The sequence below is a fragment of the Physella acuta genome, unplaced genomic scaffold, assembly GCF_028476545.2.
Source record: "Physella acuta isolate Inbredline_101_S28 unplaced genomic scaffold, ASM2847654v3 ptg000608l, whole genome shotgun sequence".
In the NCBI taxonomy this organism is placed as follows: Eukaryota; Metazoa; Mollusca; class Gastropoda; family Physidae; genus Physella; species Physella acuta.
Genome location: NW_026732127.1, coordinates 367,501 through 381,639, shown reverse-complemented (window position 1 = coordinate 381,639; position 14,139 = coordinate 367,501). Strand labels below are relative to the sequence as shown.

The 14,139-nt window shown below is 41.8% G+C and overlaps 1 protein-coding gene across 4 annotated transcripts in view; it reads right to left on the bottom strand.

The window, feature by feature from the left end:
• LOC131947846 (uncharacterized) overlaps positions 1 to 14,139 on the bottom strand; it is a 35,371-nt gene that overhangs the window by 14,808 nt on the left and 6,424 nt on the right. The window contains exon 2 of one of the 4 annotated variants that reach the window (XM_059309212.1): positions 10,012 to 10,162. In XM_059309212.1, coding sequence (XP_059165195.1) covers positions 10,012 to 10,160 — 149 coding nt within the window. In that variant the 5' untranslated portion in view covers positions 10,161 to 10,162. The remainder of the gene's footprint in view (positions 1 to 10,011; positions 10,163 to 14,139) is intronic. The other 3 variants (XM_059309214.1, XM_059309213.1, XM_059309215.1) reach the window with 3 other exon arrangements.

The window sequence follows — 14,139 nt, the reverse complement described above, 5'->3', positions numbered from 1 at the left end:
CCTAAGTGTCCGCAAGAAGGTAGTCAAGTCTCCACACATTATGTGCAGTCACATTTTGACTGTTCTCGCCACCATCCAGTTTCTTCCGAGTCTACCGATCTCGAGGGATCGAGAAAAGTTGACTTTTCATCTTTTATTGCCGAAGCCATCATAAGCAAACCAGGTGATCCGTTGTCTCAGCGGAATATCACCGTCCTAAGAGACACAGGAGCGTCACAATCACTTCTTTTGAAAAGTTCAATGGACATTACACCCGAAACGAACACCGGAAGGATTTCCATTATCCAGGGAGTGGGGACAAAATCTACTGTAGTCCCTCTACACAAGTTTGTCCTGAAACATCATCTCGTCGAAGGTGAAGTCATTTTAGGTGTGATAGATAGTATTCCAGTCCCAGGAGTACACCTACTTCTAGGGAATGACCTTGCGGGAAGCAAAGTATACCCCTGTACGGTTTCAGACCCTTTGTCAACAGTTCCAGATAATGATAATGAACTGTATCCTGCATGTGCGGTGACAAGAAGCCAGACCAAACAATTGGCTGAGACAACGTCTGAACCACACCTGCCATCATCGTCAAGAAATTCGACTCCCAAATTGGAGTCTATGCTTCCAGAAAACACAAGCCTGGGCTTACCCCTGAGAATATCTCAGGAAGACATCATTAAAGCTCAACAAGTCGACGCGGAACTCAAAGCAACGGTCGAAAAATCTCTATCATCTGACGATGGAGAATATTTCTCCGAGAACGGCCTCTTCTTTCGTCGCTCTATACCAGTGAATGCCTCACCAGCCGAACCATGGTTGGGTAAAAACCAGCTGTGGGTCCCTCCACCTTATCGGCATGAAATACTTAAGCTGGCACATGACCATCCAATGTCAGCGCACCCAGGAGTCTCTAAAACGACGGCGAAGATCAAAGAACTGTTCTTTTGGCCCAAAATGAGAAATGATGTGTCGCGTTACTGCAGAAGTTGCACGAACTGTCAGTTGGCTGGAAAGCCAAACCAGAAAATTCCTAAGGCCCCTTTGAGTCCGATTCCTGTATTAGAAGAACCCTTTTCAAAAATCGTCATGGACTGTGTAGGTCCCTTGCCTAAAACCAAGGCGGGCAACGAGTACCTACTTACCTTTATGTGTTCAAGTACCCGTTTTCCCGAGGCGATTCCCTTACGGAACATTAAGGCAAAGACTGTAGTCAGAGCCATGACCCGGTTCTTCACTACCTTTGGATTACCTAGAATCGTGCAAACAGATCAAGGCAGCAACTTCACCAGTCACCATTTTCAGGAAGCACTAGCCAAGCTAGGCGTTACCCACATCACCAGCTCAGCCTACCACCCTCAGTCTCAAGGCGTACTTGAGAGGTTCCACCAAACCCTCAAAACCATGCTAAGAACGTTCGCTAACAGTAACACCCAATGGGATGAGACTGTTCCTTGGATTATTTTCGTCGCGAGGGACTGTGTCCAGGACTCTTTAGGCTACTCTCCTTTTCAACTTGTGTTTGGACATTCTGTCCGAGGTCCCCTGAAGCTGATCCACGAACAGTGGACAGGTACCAGCGTTCATCCTGTGGAAAACTTTGATGATTTTCACGTTCGACTGAAAGCCGTGTGCGAAATGGCTCACAAGAACTTAAGAAAGGCCCAAGTGAGAATGAAAGAACTGTATGATAAGAGTTCTTGTAAACGAACATTCAATCCAGGCGACAAAGTTCTTGTGCTAGTGCCTAATCTGAACAATGCGTTATCCTTGAGATATTGTGGACCCTTTACTGTACATTCAAAATTAAGTGATTTGAACTATGTTGTCAATACGCCCGACAGAAGAAAGAAACAGACAGTGTATCATGTTAATTCACTGAAAAAGTATTATGATAATTGTAACAATTTTCATTCCACAGCTAAAATTACTTTACCTGTATGTTCAAATGTTTCTGATGATGTGATACATGATAAATTGAAACCTCCAAAATTGGTAAATTCTTCCTTTTTAGATAATTTGAATGTCCACCTTATGCATTTGTCCACAGAGGAAAGCCGTAAATTGTCTGAAGTTAATTCTACTGTAAACCTTTACAGAAATCACTTTTATGCAAGTTCTGTAAAGCTTCAATTACCTATTTGGGTTATCAAGTGGGAACGAACCAAGTTCGGCCCATTGAAGCTAAAGTAGATGCTATTGTAAGGTTACCACCTCCCAAAAATTGTAAAGAGATCAAAAAGTTCCTTGGGATGGCTGGCTACTATAGGCGGTTCTGTCAAAACTTTTCAGCTATTGCTGAACCTCTTACTGCATTATTGAAAAAGGGTGTTGAGTTTGAATGGTCAAATAAATGTCAAGAAGTTTTTTTAACCATTAAGTCATTTTTATCTAATGCTCCTGTTATGGCTGCACCAAATTTCAGCAAGCCCTTTAAACTTGCCATTGATGCTAGCAACTTAGGCATTGGCTCAGTCCTATTTCAAGAAGACAACATGGGAATTGACCATCCCATTGCCTTTTTTTCCAGGAAGTTAAATGAGAACCAAAAGAATTACTCTACTATTGAAAAAGAAGCTTTAGCTTTGGTTTTGTCATTACAACATTTTGAAGTCTATGTCTCTTCTTCAACCAATCCAGTCAGAGTGTTTTCTGACCATGATCCCCTGAAATTTACCTCTAAGTTAGGACAGACAAATCAAAGAATATTGAGATGGTGTTTATATTTCCAAAATTTTAATCTGGAAATTTCACACATTAAGGGTAGTGATAATGTTGTGGCTGATTGTTTGTCAAGGATGTAAAATCTTGTTGCACACATTGATCATGTGACATGTTTTGTGGTTCATTAAGACCATACACAAGTGTTGTGTTTTCACATGAAAATGAGTGGTATGATTTTTGATTTTTTCAAAATTCCAATCCTGTTGAATATTTTGTTTATTTTCAGGTAAACCTTAATTAGAGGTGGTTTTTGATTATATGTAATCTTTTATAATAATATGTCTCATATGACTCAATTGATATTGTAGCTAGTCATTGAAATAAAGGTCTTACCCTGGCGGGTTTACCACTTTTAATATCCACATGGAAATATTTGTAATACCCTTTTCTGAGGGATTTTGATGTATAATTACCTTTTGAAGGGTTACTTCCCTTTCACCAATTGTAAAAGTTGGAGTTACTTCCCTTTTATGTTCAGGGATATTTTCATCTGGTATTATGATTTTGGATTGCCTACATTTGTAAAACATTTTTTTTATTTCATTGCCAGATTGGTTCCTTATGTATGTTTTTGTGGAACCTATCTGTCACTTCCAAAAAGGGAGGGGATGTGACCTACTTAGGTCGAGTCAGGTTATATTTTTATTTTGACATTGTATAATACCTTATATGGAGTGATTGTGCAACAACCGGAAAATTTCCACTGACTTATTAAGGGGTCTAAGACATAGAAATTTTCCATTAAGATCTGATTGTATGATTCTGGTCAGATGACTATCCCAACCAATGGCTACATGAGTTGAGGATAATCTCCCCTGTGGCAGAAGTCTTTAATTGCACCGCACACTCGCCACACGAGGCAGTTTTTACCTTGATCAGGCAGCCGTCCATATTGTCCGGCTATAGACTCTGACCATTTGAACGTGAGAGAACTTAAGTCCTGTGTGTGCTACGCTTTCTTAAGTTGATTTAGTCTTCTAGTATAATATTACTTGTCGCCAAGTAATTCTTGAAGCTATAGCAGTGTTGTGTGGCCTGTGGCTATTTTTAGGCAGTGTAGAAATCTGTGATAGTGTTTTTTCCTACACTCTGTAAGTTGGGTTTTGATATTTTATACATTAAATATTTTATCTAGTTTAACCTTGTGTTCTGCCACAACTGTGTTCGCTTATTAAAGGTTGTATGTAGATTGGATGAGTGTTAATTACAATAGTATCACTAGTTTTCCCTAGACATCGAATTCGAGCCCTAGTGTGTCGTTGTGTTAGTGTTCATCCATTTAGGCCGTAAGGCATTTGCATATGACCCCGAAAAAAGAATCCGGGGACGTTCACCTTCTATCTGGCTGATAGATAGGGGACGTTACAGTGGGTGTAGGTAGATGTGGGTGTGGATGTAGGTAGATGTGGGTGTAGGTAGATGTGGGTGTAGGTAGATGTGGGTGTAGGTAGATGTGGGTGTGGATGTAGGTAGATGTGGGTGTAGGTAGATGTGGATGTAGGTAGATGTGGGTGTGGATGTAGGTAGATGTGGGTGTAGGTAGATGTGGGTGTAGGTAGATGTGGATGTAGGTAGATGTGGGTGTAGGTAGATGTGGGTGTAGGTAGATGTGGGTGTAGGTAGATGTGGATGTAGGTAGATGTAGGTGTTGATGTAGGTAGATGTGGGTGTAGGTAGATGTGGGTGTAGGTAGATGTGGATGTAGGTAGATGTGGATGTGGGTGTAGGTAGATGTGGGTGTAGGTAGATGTGGGTGTGGATGTAGGTAGATGTGGATGTAGGTAGATGTGGATGTAGGTAGATGTGGGTGTAGGTAGATGTGGGTGTAGGTAGATGTGGGTGTAGGTAGATGTGGGTGTAGGTAGATGTGGGTGTGGATGTAGGTAGATGTGGATGTAGGTAGATGTGGATGTAGGTAGATGTGGGTGTAGGTAGATGTGGATGTAGGTAGATGTGGATGTAGGTAGATGTGGATGTAGGTAGATGTGGGTGTAGGTAGATGTGGGTGTAGGTAGATGTGGATGTAGGTAGATGTGGATGTAGGTAGATGTGGATGTAGGTAGATGTGGGTGTAGGTAGATGTGGATGTAGGTAGATGTGGATGTAGGTAGATGTGGGTGTAGGTAGATGTGGATGTAGGTAGATGTGGGTGTGGATGTAGGTAGATGTGGATGTAGGTAGATGTGGATGTAGGTAGATGTGGATGTAGGTAGATGTGGGTGTTGATGTAGGTAGATGTGGGTGTAGGTAGATGTGTGTGTAGGTAGATGTGGATGTAGGTAGATGTGGGTGTTGATGTAGGTAGATGTGGATGTAGGTAGATGTGGATGTAGGTAGATGTGGATGTAGGTAGATGTGGATGTAGGTAGATGTGTGTGTAGGTAGATGTGGATGTAGGTAGATGTGGGTGTTGATGTAGGTAGATGTGGGTGTGGGTGTAGGTAGATGTGGGTGTAGGTAGATGTGGATGTAGGTAGATGTGGGTGTAGGTAGATGTGGATGTAGGTAGATGTGGGTGTAGGTAGATGTGGGTGTTGATGTAGGTAGATGTGGGTGTGGGTGTAGGTAGATGTGGGTGTAGGTAGATGTGGATGTAGGTAGATGTGGGTGTAGGTAGATGTGGGTGTTGATGTAGGTAGATGTGGGTGTGGGAGTAGGTAGATGTGGGTGTAGGTAGATGTGGATGTAGGTAGATGTGGGTGTAGGTAGATGTGGGTGTGGGTGTAGGTAGATGTGGGTGTGGATGTAGGTAGATGTGGGTGTGGATGTAGGTAGATGTGGGTGTGGATGTAGGTAGATGTGGATGTAGGTAGATGTGGATGTAGGTAGATGTGGGTGTAGGTAGATGTGGGTGTAGGTAGATGTGGATGTAGGTAGATGTGGATGTAGGTAGATGTGGGTGTTGATGTAGGTAGATGTGGGTGTGGATGTAGGTAGATGTGGATGTAGGTAGATGTGGATGTAGGTAGATGTGGGTGTGGATGTAGGTAGATGTGGGTGTAGGTAGATGTGGGTGTGGATGTAGGTAGATGTGGGTGTAGGTAGATGTGGGTGTAGGTAGATGTGGGTGTGGATGTAGGTAGATGTGGATGTAGGTAGATGTGGATGTAGGTAGATGTGGATGTAGGTAGATGTGGATGTAGGTAGATGTGGATGTAGGTAGATGTGGGTGTAGGTAGATGTGGGTGTAGGTAGATGTGGGTGTGGATGTAGGTAGATGTGGATGTAGGTAGATGTAGATGTAGGTAGATGTGGATGTAGGTAGATGTGGGTGTAGGTAGATGTGGGTGTAGGTAGATGTGGGTGTGGATGTAGGTAGATGTGGATGTAGGTAGATGTGGGTGTAGGTAGATGTGGGTGTAGGTAGATGTGGATGTAGGTAGATGTGGGTGTGGATGTAGGTAGATGTGGATGTAGGTAGATGTGGATGTAGGTAGATGTGGATGTAGGTAGATGTGGATGTAGGTAGATGTGGATGTAGGTAGATGTGGGTGTAGGTAGATGTGGATGTAGGTAGATGTGGGTGTAGGTAGATGTGGGTGTAGGTAGATGTGGGTGTGGATGTAGGTAGATGTGGGTGTAGGTAGATGTGGGTGTAGGTAGATGTGGGTGTGGATGTCGGTAGATGTGGATGTAGGTAGATGTGGATGTAGGTAGATGTGGATGTAGGTAGATGTGGATGTAGGTAGATGTGGATGTAGGTAGATGTGGGTGTAGGTAGATGTGGATGTAGGTAGATGTGGGTGTAGGTAGATGTGGGTGTAGGTAGATGTGGGTGTAGGTAGATGTGGATGCATCACTTATCACGTCGAATGGAAATAAGGAAAGCTGTCTTATATGCCACTATAGACTTAATTATTTAGACCAATCACATTTTTGGGCACTACATGTATTAATAAACCGGGAATGATCTCCCTAAACTTTCTCGAATATTCTTATATAAAACAACAGGGAATGTGTACTCGGGATATAGGTATGATTTTTAATCCATTTTAAATACTTTTTAAAATAGAATAGAATCTCATAGAAAAAATTATTGCGCACCAAGCGAACGCCAAAACAAAATGTGCACAATAGTGCGGAATATTATTAGTAATTTATAAATTTACTAGGCATACTGCCTAGCTTCGCTTAGGTTTTCAAAAAAGTTGAGAAATTGAATGATTAATTAATAGGCGATTGGCTGTTATATTAAATGTCTAAATTTATACAGTGGGGTACTTTTTTAGTACCCATAAATTGATAGAATATTCGCAACTTATTACTCGCAAGGTTATTAGAACTGAAAGGGCTTTCATAAAAATTATCAATCAAATATTATATTAAATTACTTTTGCAATTAATTTTACAATTACAATACAATACAAAACTTAATTTATAACACAACATCCATTTAAAACAATGCTATACTTTATGATTTTTGTTTTTTCTTAAAAAGAGTATACAAAATATTAAAAAATTGTTACATTAAAAAGTTACCCCCCCTGCTCATAGACCAATTGACCAAATTTCGTATAATGAGAATTTCACTCGCAGTCATTTTTAGCCCTCTTCGAGGGCTTTAATGCTGACCAACAGGTTTTCCATACGGCCCATCTATCTATAGAGGTGTATGCAAAAAATTAGCCAGTTATACAAAGAGTAAGTACCCTAAAATTTGCGTAGAAATTACCCAGTTTTCCCCATAAAATACAAAGATTATATAGGGAAATACAACTGGTCAGTTTTGACCCCTTTACGAAGTTTTCCCAGATATGCCGAGTTTTTTGTGACACCCCTAGGTGTTCTTCTACCACCTCACAAAATATCAAGGGGGGTCGTCGGAGGAAAAATTTTTCGTAATAGAGCTCATATAAAGAGAATTTCACTCGCGGTCACGTTTTAGCCCTCGTCGAGGGCTTTGAGTGTAACCGACAGTTTTCCCTAAAGGTCAAGCCATTGACCTAAGAGCATGCAAAAAATTAGCCAGATATACTGAGCTTAAGTACCCTAAAGTCTGCGTTGAAATGACCCTCTGTTTTTCCCATAAAATACAAAGATTATATAGGAAAATACAACTGGTCAGTTTTGACCGCTTTACGTAGTTTTCCCAGATATGCCGAGTTTTTTGTGACACCCCTAGGTGTTCTTCTACCACCTCACAAAATATCAAGGGGGGTCGTCGGAGGAAATTTTTTTTCGTAATAGAGCTCATATAAAGAGAATTTCACTCGCGGTCACTTTTTAGCCCTCGTCGAGGGCTTTGAGTGTAACCGACAGTTTTCCCTAAAGGTCAAGCCATTGACCTAGGAGCATGCAAAAAATTAGCCAGATATACTGAGCTTAAGTACCCTAAAGTCTGCGTTGTAATGACCCTCTGTTTTTCCCATAAAATACAAAGATTATATAGGGAAATACAACTGGTCAGTTTTGACCGCTTTACGAAGTTTTCCCAGATATGCCGAGTTTTTTGTCACACCCCTAGGTGTTCTTCTACCACCTCACAAAATATCAAGGGGGGTCGTCGGAGGAAAATCTTTTTCGTAATAGAGCTCATATAAAGAGAATTTCACTCGCGGTCACTTTTTAGCCCTCGTCGAGGGTTTTGAGTGTAACCGACAGTTTTCCCTAAAGGTCAAGCCATTGACCTAGGAGCATGCAAAAAATTAGCCAGATATACTGAGCTTAAGTACCCTAAAGTCTGCGTTGAAATGACCCTCTGTTTTTCCCATAAAATACAAAGATTATATAGGGAAATACAACTGGTCAGTTTTGACCGCTTTACGAAGTTTTCCCAGATATGCCGAGTTTTTTGTGACACCCCTAGGTGTTCTTCTACCACCTCACAAAATATCAAGGGGGGTCGTCGGAGGAAATTTTTTTTCGTAATAGAGCTCATATAAAGAGAATTTCACTCGCGGTCACTTTTTAGCCCTCGTCGAGGGTTTTGAGTGTAACCGACAGTTTTCCCTAAAGGTCAAGCCATTGACCTAGGAGCATGCAAAAAATTAGCCAGATATACTGAGCTTAAGTACCCTAAAGTCTGCGTTGAAATGACCCTCTGTTTTTCCCATAAAATACAAAGATTATATAGGGAAATACAACTGGTCAGTTTTGACCGCTTTACGAAGTTTTCCCAGATATGCCGAGTTTTTTGTGACACCCCTAGGTGTTCTTCTACCACCTCACAAAATATCAAGGGGGGTCGTCGGAGGAAATTTTTTTTCGTAATAGAGCTCATATAAAGAGAATTTCACTCGCGGTCACTTTTTAGCCCTCGTCGAGGGCTTTGAGTGTAACCGACAGTTTTCCCTAAAGGTCAAGCCATTGACCTAGGAGCATGCAAAAAATTAGCCAGATATACTGAGCTTAAGTACCCTTAAGTCTGCGTTGAAATGACCCTCTGTTTTTCCCATAAAATACAAAGATTATATAGGGAAATACGACTGGTCAGTTTTGACCCATTTCCCGATTTTTCCCGGACATGGCGAGTTTTTTGTGACACCCCTAGGTGTTCTTCTACCACCTCACAAAATATCAAGGGGGGTCGTCGGAGGAAATTTTTTTTCGTAATAGAGCTCATATAAAGACAATTTCACTCGCGGTCACTTTTTAGCCCTCGTCGAGGGCTTTGAGTGTAACCGACAGTTTTCCCTAAAGGTCAAGCCATTGACCTAGGAGCATGCAAAAAATTAGCCAGATATACTGAGCTTAAGTACCCTTAAGTCTGCGTTGAAATGACCCTCTGTTTTTCCCATAAAATACAAAGATTATATAGGGAAATACGACTGGTCAGTTTTGACCCATTTCCCGATTTTTCCCGGACATGGCGAGTTTTTTGTGACACCCCAAGGTGTTCTCCTACCACCTCACAAAATTTCAAGGGGGGTCGTCGGAGGAAATTTTTTTTCGTAATATAGCCCATATAAGGCGCCGGTCAGTCGAGGTCAGTTTTGACCCCTACTCCGTAGACTTTTCGGCCAACCGTCACCGGCCCTCGTGTTCTATTGCCCGAAGGCACCATAGTGCCAAATTTGACGCGCCTGCGGCGCCGGGAAGTGCCCTATCGGGCACTTGACCACTTTGCTTTATATATATAGACATGCGTTTTTTGAGAAATCGGAAACACACACACAGACACACGGACATACGGACAAGGTTGCAAAATTATGTTTTTCCGTATCCGTGAGGTGTAAAACGTCGAGATTTGTAAAAATCTCGATTTTTTTTTTTGCACGATTACAAGACTTTCTCTATAGCTTACTTCGTTTATACGAGAAAGTAAAAAGTACAGTGAATTGTTAGGTTGTGTTAGTATCCTACCTGTTTGTGTAAATGGTATACCTGTTTAAGTAAAGCGTGAAGAGAAGAATGGCCACGGCTAGCAGCTTTACAACAAACCAGGGCGTGATCCTTCTACAGTAAGGCATGGCTGTAAATAGACAGGTACCATGGTTACTTAAGTAAGGCATGGCTGTAAATAGACAGGTACCGTGGTTACTTCAGTAAGGTAGGGGTTTAGATAGAGATGTTAAGTGGTTACTTCAGTAAGGCAGGGATGTTTGAGGTCTATTATTTAGTATATCAGTGTAGAGAGGTCAGTAAGTTCAGTAAAGCCAGCTATAGATAGAGGTCAGAGTTCAGTTACTGCTATACTGCTATACTGCTGATAGAGGTTAGTTACTGCTGATAGAGGCTAGTTACTGCTGATAGAGGTTAGTTACTGCTGATAGAGGTTAGTTACTGCTGATAGAGTTTAGTTACTGCTGATAGAGGTTAGTTACTGCTGATAGAGGTTAGTTACTGCTGATAGAGGTTAGTTACTGCTGATAGAGGTTAGTTACTGCTGATAGAGTTTAGTTACTGCTGATAGAGGTCAGTTACTGCTGTAGATAGAGGTCAGTTACTGCTGTAGATAGAGGTCAGTTACTGCTGTAGATAGAGTTCAGTTACTGCTATACTGCCTACTGCTGATAGAGGTTAGTTACTGCTGATAGAAGTTAGTTACTGCTGATAGAGGTCAGTTACTGCTGTAGATAGAGGTCAGGGTTCTAACCCTAACCCTAACCCTAACCCTAAGGCCGGCCAATCCGCGGACTGGCCATGGTGGACCGGCCAAAGTCTTTATTAGAAGATCATCTGGCTAGGGACGACCGGCCAAAGTCCGAAATAGAAGATCATGAGCAGATTTTGGTTTTTTTTTAATGCCGTAAAGATCATGAAATTAAGTCTTTATTGATTATTAATTTAAGTAAATGACAGAAACGTTCAAATTTTTATTGTACTATAGTCTCAATCTATCAATATCATCATTTGTTACAACAAGTTGAACTTTTATGGCATTTAGAATTACATAGCAGCTTGTTATATTTACACTTGCAGCGAATTGTTGTGCACTTAGTTGTGCAATTGCAGCGAGTGTAGCCTTGGCCCCCAGTCAATGATTGTGAAGATGCGATGGTTCGTAGTGATTTTTCCTCAGTGCCAACTGACGACAATAAGAGCAGTTTGTCGTGAAGAATTGAAAAATCACTTCTAGCATACAGTTGTTTTAGAACACCATGTTCCGTTCCTAATTTGTAGAAACCGCCCTCGACGCTCATGACAACTGCAATCACGCTTCGGGGATCACCGTGACCTCTGTCAACATCTGGAACACGGATGCTTACATTGTCACCCACTTCACCATCTTTAAATTTTGTATTTGATGTTTTAAGCATCTTAGCACCTTGAGTTTGCAAGCCAATATGAGCTGCTGATCTGTGTTCCATGTTGTCTTGTTTGTTGTGACACAATCTGCAGGTAATGTTCCCTCCTTACCCTTCGTCTGCTTCATTGGGTATTCCACAAATAGCATGGACATCGTTGCCACAGGATCCAAAAGAATGAGCTGCACTACAATGTTTTTCACAAACTATACAGAATCTGTTGGCCACATTATTGTCACGCAACTGGTCTGGACGTTCCGCCACGGCAGCAGATGTGTTAGCTGAGGATGTCGTTGCATTTATGGCAACCCCCATTTCTTGCTCAATGTTCTCAAGATCTTCCTCAGTAACTATTTTATCGAGAGCCCATATATGGAAACTAACATGGATTTACATTTTTTTTTCTTTTGACAGCCATCTGCTATGTCTGTCTCATGGTCTGACGGCCCTTTTGATCCATGTCGCCTTGTATATAGAATGCTATACAAACAAAAGCTAAACAATACGGTACTCTCAATGAAAATCACCCAGAGTAATGAAAATGCGATCACAACTTAGTCTAGATAGAACATTGGCCAGGACATCCCGGCCAGTGCGCGCATTGGCCGGCCAATGTACAAAATACGCTGTCAAATTTAAGCGCTTCGGACTTAGGCCAGTACGTCCCGGCCAGTGCGCGCATTGGCCGGCCAATGTACGAAATACGATCTTAGTTCTCAGTTCTTTTGGCTTTGGCCAAGAGAGCCGGCCAATGCGCGGATTGGCCGGCCAATCCGCGCTTTGGCCGCACTTCGGGCTTTGACCGTAACAGTTACTGCTGATAGAAGTTAGTTACTGCTGATAGAGGTCAGTTACTGCTGTAGATAGAGGTCAGTTACTACTATACTGCTATACAGCCTACTGCTGATAGATGTTAGAGGTCAGTTACTGCCATACAGCCTACTGCTGATAGAGGTCAGTTACTGCTATACAGCCTACAGCTGATAGAGGTTAGTTACTGCCATACAGCCTACTGCTGATAGAAATATGTGTGAGACGGTAACCAAACGTTCTCACCACGTTATTCCAGATCTGTTCTGCTCTGTCCTATAAAGACATATGCAGGAGATTCCAGCTAACAACTTGGAATCACAAGACGCCAAAGTTTGTCCTAACTATCCCGACATACGATACGATAAGGTTTATCACAAGACGCCAAAGTTTGTCCAAACTATCCCGACATACGATACGATAAGGTTTATCACAAGACGCCAAAGTTTGTCCAAACTATCCCGACATACGATACGATAAGGTTTATCACAAGACGCCAAAGTTTGTCCAAACTATCCCGACATACGATACGATAAGGTTTATCACAAGACGCCAAAGTTTGTCCAAACTATCCCGACATACGATACGATAAGGTTTATCACAAGACGCCAAAGTTTGTCCAAACTATCCCGACATACGATACGATAAGGTTTATCACAAGACGCCAAAGTTTGTCCAAACTATCCCGACATACGATACGATAAGGTTTATCACAAGACGCCAAAGTTTGTCCAAACTATCCCGACATACGATACGATAAGGTTTATCACAAGACGCCAAAGTTTGTCCAAACTATCCCGACATACGATACGATAAGGTTTATCACAAGACGCCAAAGTTTGTCCAAACTATCCCGACATACGATACTATAAGGTTTATCACAAGACGCCAAAGTTTGTCCAAACTATCCCGACATACGATACTATAAGGTTTATCACAAGACGCCAAAGTTTGTCCAAACTATCCCGACATACGATACGATAAGGTTTATCACAAGACGCCAAAGTTTGTCCAAACTATCCCGACATACGATAAGGTTTCCTGTATCAGATCAATCTGGTCCAAAGACTTTACCCCAGTTAAATATTGAACTAGCATTGGCAGGTGTTGTAGCCTAGCTAGATTAACTGATAAGGTTGGGGAGGGGGGGGGGGAATTGAGTAATCCTAGGCCGACACACCTCCCAATAATTATTAGCATACTGCCAGCGGTCGCCTGCACATGTGTATGGCACATCTCTACCACTTATGTGAGTCGTCACCATATGGCACATATCTACCACTTATGTGAGTCGTCATATGGAACATATCTACCACTTATGTGAGTCGTCATATGGCACATATCTACCACTTATGTGAGTCGTCATATGGAACATATCTACCACTTATGTGAGTCGTCATATGGCACATATCTACCACTTATGTGAGTCGTCATATGGCACATATCTACCACTTATGTGAGTCATCATATGGCACATATCTACCACTTATGTGAGTCGTCATCATATGCCACATATCTACCACTTATGTGAGTCGTCATCATATGGCACATATCTACCACTTATGTGAGTCGTCATATGCCACATATCTACCACTTATGTGAGTCACCATATGGCACATATCTACCACTTATGTGAGTCGTCATATGCCACATATCTACCACTTATGTGAGTCACCATATGGCACATATCTACCACTTATGTGAGTCGTCATCATCTTTAAAACATGAACTTAATTTTTTTTTTAAACGAAGCCTCTTGCTTATATGAATTGCTTAAGATTTATTTACAATTATAATTATAGGTTCGCCTGGTGCTTTGTGTGGAGTGGTGTGTGGGGGGGGGGGGTGGTCTAAGAAGGTAAACAGACCTTATGTTTACAGCGCGCCTTCTGTGCATGAATTGTGTTCTCGAGCACACAGGAACTCTAGACAG